Here is a 17,116-nt window from a genome sequence, read left to right on the forward strand (position 1 = left end):
TATGTCTTATAGGGTTTATACTGAGTACAATATTGTATAACTGTATTAATTCAACTATGAACCTAAAAATTTACAGCCAATTTTGAAAGAGCTGCATCTTAGCTCTGGAAATTGTTATTGACTATGTCAATGCTGGTGTAATGAAATTCTTATTATTATAATATGGTTATTAAATAAATAATTTTTTTAAAAAAGCAAGATGAATGGTGTCTGAATAACAACACTCACGGTTGACCTCCAATCTCTGCATGCACGTGCACACATGTCAACGTGAACACACACGCACACACACATCTGCATATATATGAACATGTACACACATATAAGAAATTAATGATAGAAATCAAAAATAAAGCAGAATGGATTTTTTAATTTAAAAGTGCTAAGAGAAAAAAGAAGAACAATACATAAAGTACACTAGGAATCAAATTGATGCAGAAGATAGCTCCCTCTGGGTGGCGAGGGAAAGAGCCCATGGTGAAAACAAGCTGCTCACTGAGGTTACAGAGCTTACAGTAGGAATGGAAGTTACAGTTAAGAGAATGTTACGATTAAAACAACAAAGCTAGGGCTGGAGGGATGGCTCAGTGGTTAAGAGGACTGGCTGCTCTTGCAGAGGAACTGGGTTCTAGTCCCAGCACCTACACGGCAGCTCACAACTGCCCTAACTCAAGCTCCTGAGGATCCAACACCCTCTTCTGTCCTCCTCAGGCACTGCACAACACAGGTACACTTACATACATGCAGGCAATACACTCATACACATAAAATAAAAAAATAAAATATTTTTTTAAAAACATAATGAGGTGCTGGAGAGATGGCTCAGTGGTTAAGAGCACTGACTGCTGTAGCAGAGCACCCGGTTTTAATTCCCAGCACCCACATGGTGGCTACGAACTGTCCTTAACTCCAGTTCCAGGGGAATCCGATGCCCTCTTCTGACCTCCGTGGCCCTGCACGACACGGGTGCACTCACATACATGCAGGCACTACACTCATACACATAAAATAAAAATAATAAATAAAATATTAAAAAACACAATGAAGCCAAAAGTACTAAGGTTGAGAGACAAAAAAGCTTGTAACTTGGAATGAGAGAGCCAAGCAGACCTGATAAGAGGCAGGCAGACAGACAAGCTCTAAGAAGCAAGGCCGGTGCTTGGTGGGTCAGCTGGCTAGCTTCTGAGAGACCCCTGGAGAATATGTGCTAGACCCTATCATTCTCTCACATATCCTTGTTTCTAATGCAATCAATTACAATAGACTAATTTGTAAGTAAGGGTGGCTTCAAACAAACCTGCATCCACTTCAGGAAAGAGACCCTAGGCAGTCCTTAGACAAGGAGATAACTTAGGACACTGTAGTTACATCTTGGTGACTGTGTAGTGTTAACTCTCTGCTATGACTGCAAGGTGATCATGTGAAATGTGAATTTTTTTTTAGTCTAATTAACAGCCAGCCAACATCTACAAGGTCAGAGGCAGCAACATCAGCTACTGACTGATAGCCAGAAGACAGTTAAGATCAATACCTAACAATGTTTAAAAGTCAGAGACAGACAGAGGGAATTTTAGCCACCCCTGACTGGGTGGGCTGTACATAACAGCACATGATCATCTACATGGTTGGGTGAAAGGGACAGGCACAGAGCAGGTGAACCCTCCCTTGAGTTGGCCCATGACAGCCCAGAGAATTAATCAATCTCAATAGAGATTACCTCGGCCTTTGTCCAGCTTCTACCATGGCCCGGTAGATCCCTAAACAATGGAGTTCAGTGGCTTTTCCTCCCTTAGAAATGCCTCCCATTCTCCCCAGCTTCTCTTGCTTTTCCTTAACTTCTCACTTTCCCTCAATTTCTCACTTGTCCATGATAATTCTTAAAAATATCTGTTTCCGCTTTGTAAGTGCCCCTGATGCAGGGTTTTGAGAGCAATGGGATTTTTTCATGACTCAGTTGTACATGAGCCAAGGACAGAAGACACCAGACACGTTGATCAAAGATTGACCCAGGATGAGTTTATGGTAGGCACACACAAAGTGGAAGCAGGCATTATTAAGAATCTTTTAGTTATAATCATGCTGTTGCTTTAAGCCAGGGCCACTTTATAAGATTAAGGACAGAACCCTTGAACCCAGGGTAGTTAAGCATCTTCTGAAGATGCCCATGGGTGCTCTGAATGTTCCTGACTTCTGCTCACCGGGCAGCACTGCAAATACTGATTTTAATTATATTGGTTTTGTTTGTATAGGAGATGTTTACAATGTATTCTCTACAACAGGGGTCAACAAATTTTTTCTGTAAAGACCAGACAGTAAATACTTTAGCCTTTGAGAATCAGGTCTCTGTTGCAGCTCCTGAAGGCTGAATTACAGTTATATAAAAGCAATCAAGGACAATATGGAAGTGTATGGCTGTGTGACAACAAACGATGACCACTAAAGCCCAGAAGATGGCACAAAGGATTGCAGAAGTGTGCAAGAGGTGACTACAGCCTTGAATGTCCCAAGATGGTTCAAGGAAGTGGCCCCAGCTTCAGGTATGGCTAAGGTGAAGCCCGCTTTGCCGTCACATGCACATCTGGGTTCCCAGTCATTTCATTTAATATTGCAATTGTTATGCTTGTTTTTACAGCTCTCACTCTTGTTGGGTTTGGGGGAATCTAGAATGCAAAGTTGTTCTTTAATTTTACACACAGGCAGAATACTTATAAGCTCCATCTTTAAAAAAAATAATCTACACTTACTTGGGGCTGGAAAGATGGCTCAGCAGTTAAAAGCACTGGCTGCTCTTGCAGCGGACCCCAGTTGGATTCCCAGCACCCACATGGCAGCTAACCACCATGTGTAACTCCAATTCCAGGAGATCCAACACCCTCCTCTGACCTCCACAGGCATTGCATGACACGGGTGTCCTTACACACATGCAGGCAATATACTCATACACATATAAAATTTTTTAAATAAATTTTTAATTAAAAAAGTCTACACTCTACTCCCCAATTCAGTATTTTCTTCCCTTAGCACAAACACTCTTTTGGACTGGTGATTTGTGAGGAAAAGTTAAAAGTAAAAGCTCACTAATTTTTATTATCTAGAAAAAATTGCCACACAAAAAGTAAAATGACTGTCAATATTTTGTAAGAAAGGCAATTATGGAAACATCAAACCAAGAGAGAAATTTAAACTAGCCTATTAGCAAAATGTTCCCAAAGAGAACCTACCTGAAAATGTCTTATTCATTCTACACAAAGGCACACACTTGTTTGAGAATTGAATCTGCTCCGCAGTAATAAAGAGGCACAATCTACTGATACACATGTTGACTGAGAGGAATCTCCAAGGCGTGACGCTGAGGGAAAGAACTCAGTCTCAAAGAGCTAAATAATGCACAGTTCCATTTCTGTGATCCTCTCAAAAAGACAAAACAATAGAGATGGGGAAATGACCAGTGGCTTGCTGTTGGTGCCAGATGGGAGGTGGGGCTGACTCCAGAGGGATAATGTGAAGTTTGGGAGCAGATGATCAAATTATGACATTTTCATTTTGATTATAGTTATATGAACCAATACATGGGTTAAAACTGTTAGAACTGTAAATACCAAAATATGTCAATTTCAGCCAGTGATAATTGTTAAAATTGTATTTAAAGGCACACACACACACACGTAAAATTTTTCTTAGAAACAATATACAGAAGACATAACTTACGAAAGGACTATGTTACCCTAAAAATATATCACATGTTAAAGATATGAGCTGGAAATACATTTAATGTTCCTAACCTACCAAACAGCACAACACAGACACTGCAGAGGATCAGCTTGTGCCCTACAGGAAGGCACGGCGGGCTGGGAGCTGCAGCTCTCTGCTTCTGTCCAGCATCACAAGAGAGTAATGAGCCATAGATCACTTCACCCAGAAAAAGACCAAAATTTCTACTGAACATGTATCACGGTCATGCTAAATCGCTGCTAAGTTGGGAACCCTCTGCACAGTCTTCAGCAGTTAAAACCTGGCCCTTGGTCCTGTTCAGGTAGTGAATTTGCATTTTTTATTTTCCTCACACAATGAAATTATAACTTTCATGGGAACCTAAGCTAAATTAGGGTATTCTGACCACATGAACATAAACTAATGAAGAGAAACTGTGCTAATGAGAGACTGAGAATCACACCATGGACTGTGCCCATAGTCTAAGATCCAACATTACATGACACTGTGACAAGGCTAACTCTTCGTTAACTCTTCAACTTGGGAACTACAGACCCCTCCTATGAGTCAGTCAAACCACATGTATTCACTAGTGATGCTGTGGCCTAGATGAGGTTACAATAGCCCCCAAGGGAAGCCTGGTTCACAGTGTGGTACCATTAGGGGCCAGATGGGACTTTTAAGAGGTTTATTGTTTTGGCTTGTTTCGCTTCATTTTGTGAGGCATTATGTTGCCAAAACACTCAAGCTGGCCTTTATCTTTCAGCAATCCTGCCTCCTGAGTGCTGTGACTGCTGGATAGACGACTACACCTGACTTTGTAGCACTTTTCTTAACCAAAAAATGAAGCAAAATTTGAAGGATCAGAGTACAATACTCTGAAGTAGTAGAAGTAAGAAATCACAGAGAGAGGAAGCCACGTCCATAGTAAGTCTTGGACCACCAGTTTTGTAGGCACAGAGAGGAGCTCAACAGCTAAAAATCAGCTACAAGAAGGCCTACGAACAGATCTCAGCAGCAGCAAAGCACAGAGGAGGTAAAATCTGCACTTTGAATCTCACCAAGTAAAAACACCTGTTACAACAAAACGACAACTCTGAAAAACACAAAGATCATTTCTACGACATAATTTCAATGACTAGTTTTCAACCAAAAATTACTAAATATGCAAAGAAACTGGAAAGTAAAACCCATACTTAGGGAAAGAAGTTATCTGGTATAACTAAATTAAAAGAGATATTAGCAGAAAAAGACTTCAAATCAGCTTTACAAATACGGTTCAAAAATTAAAATAAGTTTTAATTCATAAAATTAATAAAGAAGGCCAGGCATGGTGGTGCATGCCTTTAATCCCAGCACTCAGGAGGTGGAGGCAGGCAGATCTCAGTGAGTTCAAGGCCAGCCTGGTCCACATAGTGAGTTCTAGGACGGCTGGAGCTATAGGGAGACCCTGTCTCAAAAAGACCAAAAAAAATTAATAAAGAAAATATGTGATCAATCAATAAATGGATATGACATCTCAATAAAGAATTAAAACTATAAATAATGCCTCAAATTCTAAAACTGAAATATGAATAAATTTGTTAATGGTCTGTACATTAGATTATATTTGAAGATAACAAATTTGCCTAGAAAGAAATCAGGAAAAAAATACGTTCACAATAGATTCAAAAACATGAAATATTCAACCAAGGAGGTAAAAGTCCTCTACAATGAAAACTGAAGGAAGAATCTGAAACATAAAAAAATCTAGAAGATGGAAAGACTTCCTACACATATGGATTTCCCATCAAAATCCTAACAACATTCTTCACAACACTAGAGAAAGCAATCTTAAAATTCATATGGAATCACAAAATATCCCAAATAGCCAAAGCAATTCTCAGTGGGAATAGTAATGCTAACAGGCATCATGATACCTGATCACCAAGTATTCTACAGAACCATAATGACCAAAAAGTATGGCACTGGCAAAAACAGGCATGTAGAACAATGGAATAGAATAAAGATGCAGAAATGAAGCCACTTAATTTTCAACAAAGAGGTCAAAACAATATACTGGAAAAAGACAGCCTTTTTAATAAACGTTGCTAGGAAAACTAGATATTTACATGTTGAGGAATGAAACTGGATCTGTATCTCTTACCATGCACAAAAATCAGTTCAAAGTAGATCAAAGACCTTAATGCAAGACCTGAAACTGCTAGAAGAAACAGAAGTAAAATACTCCAAGATATAGGTAGGGATGTGACTTTCTGAGAGTCTCTTTTCCAGATCACTAGCCCACTTCCACCCTTGGAAGTGCCTTTTTTTTTTTTTTTTTTTTTTCTTTCTTAATGAACAGTTGCAATTTCTTTTTATTTTTAGATTTATGTTACTTTTATTTATGTGTATGCTTGCATGTCTGTGTGTGAGTATATGCAAGTGCCTATGGACACCAGAAAACGGAACTGGATCCCCTGGACCTAGGGTTGCAGACAGCTGTGAGCAGCCCACGGTGAGTACTAGGAACCCAACTGTGATCCTTTGCAAGAGGAGCAGCTCTAAACTTCAGAATCATCTCCCCAGCCCCACTATTTCTAACCATATGTTCCTGGTCTAATTCAGTGTTCCAGGACACAAGAACCTAGAAATTTTAGCTGGTGTGCCCCAGGCTTCAATCTGTACCTATAAAAGCTGATGTAGCCAGGAGCTATATAGCCAAGGTCTATGCTGTTTCTTATTGCCCCCCTCCTTCTGTGCCCTCCACTTTGGTTCTCCCATGAGCACTTGGAAATGGGCACGCTCCAGGGAAAGGCCTGATAGTGTGGCAGCACCTCGCCCTTTCCCATCTTTCCCCGCTTCTGTCTTTACTTTTCACCATTTATGGTGTTCTATGGCAGGAGCTGAGTGTGTAACTGGACCCTCTCCCCTGCCCTACTGAGACATGAGCTGGGGCAAAGATGCATGCACCAGCCTGCAGCTGCCGATGACAAAAAGCACTTTAAATTGGCTGAACCTAGAAGACGTAGGAACCCGACCCCTGACCACACAGGTGATCGTTATGGGGCAGCCATGCTGGTACTAATAAAAACAATAATGCCCACATGGCTGCTCTGGGTCCTGCATCCTCAGACTTTTCTGTGATGCCAGCATTCACTTGCCCACTTCCATTCTTCTTTCCACCTTCCCAGATGCCTGCTGGGATGCAGGAAGAGTATGTGGGGGGTGCTGTGGCAGCGCTTCTCTGAGCCTTTCTCACACCAACCAAAGACAATTTACTAGAGACCAGCTCTGGGGCTGGGCTTGGGAGCAGATGCCAGTTCCACTGACTGCAAGGTTCCAAGGCCCATAGGCTTTGTTTGCTGATCCTACCAGGTGCCTTCAGATTCCCATCTTTCTCACTAATGCCAATCCCCAGCAGAAAAAGGGGTTTAAGGCGCAGGGCCTGAGTGACAACAGAGCTTGGCCAGATGGGAAGCCAAACTGAACACTGTCCACAAGTTAAGTGCCTCCCCACCTTTTACCACTTTGCCTTGCTTACTTCTGCTTCATTATACCCTAACTCTCTCAAATTCTCCATGTTCCTTTACCATTCAGTCCTTTCCCCCAAGGATATGGAGACAATTCTCCAGGTAACAAGACATTCATTCCCTTGAGCATGAGATCCAAAGAAAAATTCAGCCCATTTGCACTCATAACCTGAATGGCAACTTAAAACAAAAAAGTCAAAGCCATTCATATAAGCAAGCCTCTTCACTGAATAGCGACCTAGTAGATCAGACTTTTTTTTAAGTGCTTCTTGGGAGAAAGACCTTATTCACCAAGAAAACAACCTCAACAATGGAAGAGATGGCTCAGCAGTTAAGAGCACTGGCTGCTCTTGCAGAGGACCTGGGTTCCATTCCAGGCAATGACATGGCCTAACAACTTTCCATAATTCCAGTTCCAAGGGCTCTCCAGGGAATTTTAGCCTCTATGAGCAGCGCATACATGGGTGAACTTACATACATGCAGGCAAAACATTCATACATATAAAAATAAATAAATAGAAACAGCATTAGAGATGCTCATAGCAGGACTAGACTTGTGGGACTTAATCCTGAGAAACAACATAAATGATATTCAAACCTCAGGCCAGAAAAGGATAAGCCCAGAAAAAAGATAAACTCAGGCCAGTGTTCCTAACACTTCCGTGGCTATGTTCAGACTTTCTCAGAACACCTGGTAGGTAGCAAATGCTTAGAAATAAAGCTCTAACCCATCAAATCTCCTTGAGGACTCAGAGTAGATAAGAGGGACACTTTGCTACCCCAGAGGCCCTTGTCCATCCCTTGGACTCCACACTATGATACAGCCTCAAGAACTAGAATATGATACTTTACTACAAAACCATGCAGCTTCAGTACAAGCTGGGGAATGTGGAGATCTGGCTAAAGCAAGGAAGCTTAAACTACAGTACCAAACTGCGGCTGGGCCTATTTTGTAGGAATCAAGAGTAATAGCCTATAGGCCTTCATGGCCCTCTACCAGGACAAGGGGTTATACAATGAAAATTTAGAAAGGGAAACCCAACCCTGAAGGACACAAGGAGAGGAGGAGTGGAGGTCCCTAGGAACCATCCTCTCACATGCCTTCAGCACACCCCTTAAGGGCAGTGCCTGAGCCCAGAGCCCAGATCCTCTTTTCAAGTAGGGACCCTCAACAATGCATGAGAAGCTACAGCTTCTCTGAGGACTCATCCTGATCCACCTCAACTTTAGCTTATGAGCTTATATGGAAAGACCTGTGCTTAGTCCTGACTACTTGCTATACCCCTGGGGAAAAACAGAGGATCAGGGAGGAGGCTATAAAGCACATAGATGAGTTATTTGGTCAGAGTCTTAATGACTGCCTGCCTGGTCTACAGGCCCTCCCAAATTATGATTCCACTGTGTGGGATTATAATACCTTGGTAGGGAACCATAATAGGATGATGATAGAAAGCCTCATTACAGAAACTTGGTTTTAATTGTATTAAGAAATCTTTATGGACATCTCTCAGACATGTATTCTCTGTGTGTGACCAGTTGTGGAACTCTGTAATAGCTTCCATCTGTTGCAAAAAGACGCTTCTTTGACAAGTGTATGGTATACATGTTTGTAAATATAAGGATCCATATTTAGCATACAGTAAAAAATTTCATTTGTTTAGAGATATGACAGAGATAGGGTTTTCTCTAGGATCTATGACTTCTCCAGTCATGTATAGTTGACTATATTTACAGTGACACCCATGAGTTCCCTAGCCCTAAGTGACACATCTACAGTGGAACCTCTGTACCTAAGGTTCATGGAACATAGCAGAACAGGGGGTAGAGAGAATACGGACACATGCCTCAGGAAGGCATACACCAGGGAGGTGTCCTCATACAACAAAATTTGATGCACACAGAAGGCTAGAACTGGCTAAGTTTTAGAAGACAAGGGACTGCAGAGTACATGTCTCTGGACAGGACTCCTATATTAAACTTCACCACCCAACGGCTCAGGGACTGTTGTGGAAGACAGAGCAGAAAGACTGTGAGATTCATGGTTGGTGCATGAACATAAAGAAACAGAAGCTTTCAGGCCACTGGGAACGTGCTTATATGAACTTGCAACAATAGTGACAGCATGCTCAAGACCCACGTCCATTCAATCAGACAAAAACCCAGCATAAAATGAAGGAAATGGGCAGCAGTCCCCAACCCTAGCTGAAGAACTATTGGCAACTGGTTACTGCTGGGAGAAGGAGGGTAGATCTTCTTTAAGGGAGTGACTCTAGATAGGCTGACTAGACTCCAGTGGATGACTTGCATCAAGGGACATCTGGGTACAAATACTTGACCAGATAGGACTTAACATATATGACAGAATGCATGAAATCCATTCTGGGGGGGAGGGGACTAATTGGAGTGGGACACAGATGGCAGAGGAGATCTAAATTTGATTAAGATCTATTACATTAAATGCACGAAAACAATAAAAATATTTTTTTAGAAAGAAATCTTTATGGGATTGGAAAGATGGCTCAGCAGTTAAGAGCATCTCCTAATCTTCCAAAGGACCAGAGTTTGGTTCCCAGTACCCAAGTTGAGCAGCTCACCCACACGCACATGCACATACACAGGCAGATACACATATTCACACACAATACACATAAATGGAAAGAAATTTTTAAAAAAAACTGTTACCTATGATAAGAGTAGAGAGGTTATTCAAGGAAGGAGAAAAACATGCCATGTTTATCAGCAGGATAATGGGGGCATTTAGGAAAGTCTGACAAAGGACAAGCTCCACCAAATGGGTACCAAGTATTCAAATACCTGAGCCTATGGAAGACACTTCTCATTCAAACCACCACACTGGAAAAACTAACTGCTGCTAAAATTGGTAACTTTAGGGCAGACAAGATGGCTCAGTAGGTAAAGGCACTTGCCACCAAGCCTGACAACCTGAGTTCCAACCCCAGGACCCACACGGTGGAAGGAGAGAACCAACTCTCACACGTTATCTTCTAACCACTTCTACACCATACTCCCTACAAAAATAAATAAATGTAATTTTATTTTAAACACTGATAACTTTATAAGGACCAAATAGTGGTGCTGGAACCAGGTAGATCAGAGATGTTGACAGCCTTTCAAAGTTGAAGAGACTGTTAAAGAAAGCGGCAACTTTAAAGGACGGATCCTACAGCCTATGGTTCCACACTTATTGCTTGTCACAGCCCCTAGAAAGAAGTTGCTGTTGTCTAACCTAAGCTTGTTTTTGTGGCCAACTCCTTCTGAGGTAATGTCTATAAGTCTTGGCATCTGGGGCACTTCCTGCACACATGTCAGCTGTTAGCAATAGTATTTTTCCTGACAGCTAATCGGTAACATTAAAGTAAGAGCGTGTGCTTCAGTCTTCGTTCACTGTTCACTGTCACAAGTATTTAAAGGTGCACGTATGTGGTTCTGCCTGGGAATCCAAGGGCAGGCTTACAGAGATGTGAAAATGGAACCCATGCCTGCACTTACTGACACAACAGTTTAATTAGCCATGCTTCCTGCACCAGAAGATTCTCTCCACAGAACACTCATGTTGACAGTGTCTAGAGAGACAGGCAGACATCAAGAGTCTCCACACGGGTATCTCTCACCTTTCATTTTGGTTGAATAAAATCCAATGGCCGCTCCATCTCTCCACAGAATCTTAGCCTGCTCCTTCGCAGGGTGAGGTAGGAAAAACATGTCCTCATCATCCAAACTTCTCTCCAACTTTCCAAAAATAATGACATTGAGGATGAAAAGTACAATCCTTTCCCCAAAGGACCGAACCTTTGAAGAAAAAAGAAAGAACAGTCACCAAGTGAGGCCAGAGAGGAAAATCAGGTTGACAGATGGTGTCTGGAATCATCCTGTACCACAAGGCCACAAGGTGTGGTAGGATTCATTTTTGCTCAAGATGTGAATCATGGAATTTCAGCATTACTGACTTACATAACTATGCAGCCTGCAGGCAGAGTAACAGTGCCAGGGGAAGTTCCTGGGTCCCCAGGGCCACCAGACATAAAATGCATATCCACAGAGCATGACCAGGTTGGGGGTAAGAGAACAGGAAGTTACCTCCTAGCAGCCAGGTCAAGCCATTCCAAGGGATCACCAGCTGTGTCCTGAAATAATTTTTTTCAACCAATCTGCCATTTTTAAGAGCATCAGGGTCCTCCCACAAGAATTCTGGCTCTAGGATGAGCAATAATTGAGGAGCTCAATCACTATAGCAAAAGTAACTGATTTTCAATAACTTGTGACAGATTTTGAACACACTCTGGAGTCTCAATCCCCAAAATTACCAAGACTCAAAGCCCACCTGGTACTAAGTTATAAACTAAAACCTTCTTGTGGCTCAGCCATCCCAAGTAAGGAAACCATCCTGTGGTCAAAGTCAGGCCCAGATAGCTGGAAGCTTTCTCTTGCATAAGCCAAATGACTTCGTGTTCCTGTCTGTGCTGGATAGCTTTAGTGTCAACTTGACACACCTGGGTTGAGGGAGCCTCAATTGGGGAATTTCCTCTATTGGACTGGCCTGTGGCCATGCCTGAGGGGCATCTTCTTGATGAGTGATGTGGGAGGGCCCAGCCCACTGTGGGTGGTGCCACCCCTGGGCAGGTGGGCCTGTGTTGCATAAGAAAGCAGGCTGAGCAGGGGCCAGGGGAGCAAGCCAGTAAGCAGCGTTCCTCCATGGCCTGTGCTCTAGTTCCTGCTTCCAGGTTCCTGCCCTGAGTTCCTGCCTTGGGCTCCCTGATGAACTGTGACCTGGGGAGATGTAAGCTGAATAAACCCTGTCCTCCCCAAGTTGGTATTGGTCAGAGTATTTTGTCAAAGCAATGAAGAACAAACTAGGACACTGTCTATTAAAATTATCTGCATGTGGGGCTGGAGAGATGGCTCAGTAGTTAAGAGTATTGACTGCTCTCACAGAAGACCCGGGTTCGAGTCCCAGAACCTACGTGGTGGCTAACAACTATCCATAACTACAGTTCCAGGGGATCTGATGCCCTCTTCTGACCCCCAAGGACATTTCACGACATGGATACACTTACATATATGCAGGCAACACACTCATACACATAAAATAAAAGTAAATAATAAACAAATGAAGGAAAGAAAGAAAGAAAAGAAAGAAAGAAAGAAAGAAAGAAAGAAAGAAAGAAAGAAAGAAAGAAAGAAAGAAAAAATTATGTGTGTGTGGCCCGTGAAGGGCAAATGGGTGGTTGAAATCAGGGTGTCCCCCCTACCCCTTCTGGATGCATAGATGACATGGCTACCTGGCCAAGTCTGGACATGACCTCTGAAATCTACATACAGTCTTCTAGACACCACAAGCAACTGATGAAATGTAGCACAAGGGATAAAACCAATCAGCTAGTCACACAGTGACTATTACAGCCTTGGATTTTATTCCTACAACCCTGCTATGTGACAGCTTATGTGGTATATGTGTGCATATAAGCATGTATGTGTTTGTATGTGCATGGATCCACATTACCACCAGATCCACTGTACCACGGGGTGTAAATTCCACCCACATGTTGTCACTTGATTCTCCACCCTCCAGGAGGTCTAAAAGGGTAGGTAATTACACTTATCAACTTCACTACCTCATTCCAAAGACAACTCTGTGTTTGGACCAGGGCTCTGTCACAAGCAGGCACCACGGGGTGTAAATTCCACCCACATGTTGTCACTTGATTCTCCACTCTCCAGGTCTAAAAGGGTAGGTAATTACACTTATCAACTTCACTGCCTCATTCCAAAGACAACTCTGTGTTTGGACCAGGGCTCTGTCACAAGCAGGCTGCAATAACAGGCAAGGGCCCCTGTATCCCAGTACAACACACCTGCTCAAGTCCAGCCAGCAGCTGATTCCCTTCTGCATTTTCAACCAGTAGAACTGAGGCTTTGGGGAAAGAAGCATTGCTGCAAACATTAATGCTTGGTCTTACAGTCAACCTTATATGTTGTATGCATTTCAGTTCAGATCTGTGGGTGTACATGTGTGTGCTGGTGTGGTATATAGTATGTGTGTGAGAGATCAAGAGACAGAGAGAAAGAGGGAGTCAACATTGGATATCACTCCTCGGGTGCTGTCCACTTTATTTTTTGAGACACAGTTTCTCATTGAAACTGGAGCTCGCCAGTTAGGCCAGGTTGCAGTTGAGCTCCAGGGATCCTTTTTTTCCTGCTTCCCCAGCACTGCTATTACAAGCATTTGCCACCATGCCCAGCTTTTATATGTGGGTCCTTGGGATTGAACTTGGGCCCTCATGTTTGCATGGCAAGCCCTCTACCAACTGACCTATCTCCTCAACCCTTTGGGCTTATAACCCTAAAGCCACCACCCTTACCAACATCACCACCATCATTTGTAGTTGTAGTATCTTGACTTGCATTTGCAGGGAGACTTTGGCCACTTATTGAGGCCACTTGTTGACCACCCACTCCTTGAGCCTCAGTGTCCCTCAAAGGTCAAGGGTAAGATCGCTGAAGTGATCTCTAAAAGACTAGTCTGCTGGTGTTGGCAGTGGTGTGTGTGCATGCACATGCATGCGTGTGTGTGCATGCACATGCACACATATGTGTGTGTGCATGATGTGCACCAGGACACACATGTGGAGGTCACTTGACAACTTTGTGGAGTCCATTCTCTCCCTCCACCTTTATGTGGGTTCCACAGATCAAACTTGGGTCATCAGACTCATCCAGAAAGCATCTTTATGCACTGAGCCATCTCACTAGCTCATTTGTCTGTTTTTAAAATGTTCTGATTGATAATAAAAAGAATTAATAATAAGGCATCTTGTAGCACCATCTACCATACAACACAAAATGTCTAATATCAACAAAGTTATTATCCAAAATGCAAAATATGTCACCTACATCTGGAGCCACCTCTTAGAGGAAGGAGAGACCTATGCAAATCTGACGAGTTCACACTTTCTGTCTCAAATAGTGGCAGCCAGATGAAATTCAACTTTAAAAAGAACTAGCTGGTCTCAAAAGCTGATGGAGGGGCTGGAGAGATGGTTCAGTGGTTAAAAGCACTGGTTGTTCTTGCAGAGGACCCAGTTTCCATTCTCAACACCCACATGGTAGCTAATAACAGTCAATATTCCAGTTGCAGGGGATCTAACGACCTCTTCTGGTCTCCTCAAGCATTGCATGCATACAGTGCTCCTTCACATATGCAGGGAAAACGTTCATACGTTTTTTTAAGTTGGTGGGTATCATGTAGAGTGCTATATTTTCCAACTTATAAACCAGAAAAGTTCATCAGAAAACCAGACAAGAGAAGCAGACCACATGTGGCCGAAGGGAAACAAACAATCAAACACTGGAGGGAGAAAGGGGAGAAAAAGCAAATGCACTGAATTTGTCCACTTCCATCACAGGAGGAAAAACTGGGCCACATGATTTTGACTTAGAAGCATTCTCGAATACATAAAACTAAGATCCATTTCTAATCCCTCATTAGGAACACTAATTATGTAAGCAAAGGGAACATTAAGAAAGTTCTTCTGAAGCGGGGTATGGTGGTGCACGCCTTTAATCCCAGCATTCGGGAGCCAGAGGCAGGGGATCTCTGTGAGTTCGAGGCCAGCCTGGACTACATAGTGAGTTCCAGGACAGCTGGGGCTATAGGGAGACCCTGCCTCAGAAGGAAGGAAGGAAGGAAGGAAGGAAGGAAGGAAGGAAGGAGGGAGGGAGGGAGGGATGCCTAGAAAATATTTGCCAAAAAAGAAAGAGGAAGGAAGGAAAGAAAGAAAGAAAAAGAAAGTTCTGGTAATTTGTGAAAAATAAGTGGCTAAGAAAACAAAATATAAGAAAAAACAAAAAGTAAAGACAAAGTTTTATACAAGAAAGGAATTTTCCTCATGTACTGGGGGGGAGCAGGGAGGCACAACTTCATAATAGAAGTTGTGGATAAGTGGAAACAATATCCAACTTTCTTTCAGTTCATAACATATAGCACACACTCAGAAAAACAGAATGGAGTTCTAATCTAAACTTAGAAGAGATGAAAACAGAGAGCAGCAACCACTCTCATTCTAAAACATTATAAAGAGTAAGTCAGGGGCTGGAGAGGTGGTTAAAGGGTTAAGAGCACTTGTTGTTCTTCGAGGGGACCCAGGTTAGATTCCCAGCACCTACATCGCGGCTCCATCACCCTCTTCTGGCCTTTGCAAGCACTACACACATACCAGTGTACTTATAGGTAATCAAAATACACAAATAAGTGTGTGTGTGTCTGTGTGTGTCTGTGTGTTACAGTATTTGAGTGTGTAGGTGTGTGCATCCATATGGGGTCCACAGCAAAACATCAGATATCTTCATCTGTCACTCTGCCTTATTGCCTTGAGACAGAGTCTCTTAGTAAACTGGAAGCTCACTAGGTTTTAGGCTGCCCAACCAGCAGAGTCTCAAGATTCACCTGTCTCTACCCATTAATGCTGGGGTTACAAGTCCATGCCTACCTTTTTACAGGGGTACTGGTGATTCAAATGCACGTCCTCAGTTTGCAGAGTATTTTACCCACTGAGCCATCTTCCCAGGTTACTCATATGCACTCACAGCAGTGGTGTCAGCATGCACTAGTTCCATGCGAGCTCAAACCAGACAAAATTCCAACACAGACGTGGAGAAGTGGGTGGGAAACCCCAACCCTACCTGAGGAACTATTGGCAACCAATGGCTGTTAGGAAGAATCAATCTCTTTCAAGGGTGTGACTCTTGGTAAGTTAGCTAGGCTCCAGAGGATGGACCCACCCTGAAGGACAGTTGGGGGACCCAAATTAGACTCTATAAACTATACCATACCTAAATATATATATGCACTATATGTTTATATATACATATATATAATAGAAATAACATGAAATTGGGCAGGAGATAGTAAGGAGAAGTGCAGATGAGGAGATCTGAATATGATCAAAATACATTATATGAAAATTGTAAAAATTCAATAAAAAATAAAGAAAAGGGGGGGCCTCAACACAAGCAGACATGCTTACAGAGAAGGCAACATACACACACATAAACACCATACCATCTTCAGGCCAAACAATGGCTGAGACAACCAGAAGTTGGGAGAGAGACAGCAACAGATTTCCCTCACAGCCCTCATAAGAAAGCATCCACAGATGACTTGGCTTTGGACTTCTAGCCTCCAGAACCAAGTGACAATAAATGTTTGTGGTCTCAGCATACCAACCTTGGTACCCCAGGGAATGACTACACTAACCTTTAGTTATTAACATGGTATTAAATGGTATCTCCTCACCTTCATGAGCCCTTTCCGTGTGGGATCAGAAGTTCTTAGGACATCTTCTGTGGACCACCAGGATTCCTTCAAGTAGACAGCCACAACTGAAGATAAAACCAAGAAAAAGCTATGATTCACAGAGTAAATTTGCCACAGAGATGGTTTCAACAGCATGAGCTAACAAGGTGAAAGGAAAGCATTTTGCGAGTAAAGTAGGTGATGTTTTATCATGTTGGTTGTTTGTTTTGTGAGGCTGGGGATGGAACCCAGTGCCTTGAATGTTTTAGGCCAGTGCTCTACCATTGAGCTATCTCCCAAGCCTGGGGTATGGTTTGTAGAGCCCTCTAAGAACACACATCAGAACAGTCACCAGAAAGGGGCATGACAGGTGTTTCATACATGGCTTCCCTGTGGCTCAAAATAAGAAGTATCCTAATGCTACTGGATGAAACAAGATACACACACTATTCAAGCATTCAATGGGTGAAGAATTGCATTTGTGGGGAGCTAAGGATGTGACTCAGTTGGTACAATGCTTGTCTAACATGCATGAAACCCTGGATTCAATCCCCAGCAACACATAAACTGGATATATAGG

The 17,116-nt window shown here is 42.6% G+C and overlaps 1 protein-coding gene across 1 annotated transcript in view; it reads right to left on the bottom strand.

Moving 5' to 3' along the window:
* Fam169b (family with sequence similarity 169 member B) overlaps nt 1–17,116 on the bottom strand; it is a 79,552-nt gene that overhangs the window by 38,782 nt on the left and 23,654 nt on the right. Inside the window, exons 4-5 of the mRNA XM_029555686.1 lie at nt 16,537–16,622; nt 10,856–11,033 (exon numbers count right to left, since the gene is read on the bottom strand). Of these exons, the coding sequence (XP_029411546.1) occupies nt 10,856–11,033; nt 16,537–16,622 (264 nt within the window). The remainder of the gene's footprint in view (nt 1–10,855; nt 11,034–16,536; nt 16,623–17,116) is intronic.

The sequence above is a fragment of the Nannospalax galili genome, unplaced genomic scaffold (genome assembly GCF_000622305.1).
Source record: "Nannospalax galili isolate Female #2095 unplaced genomic scaffold, S.galili_v1.0 scaffold63, whole genome shotgun sequence".
Taxonomy (NCBI): Eukaryota; Metazoa; Chordata; class Mammalia; order Rodentia; family Spalacidae; genus Nannospalax; species Nannospalax galili.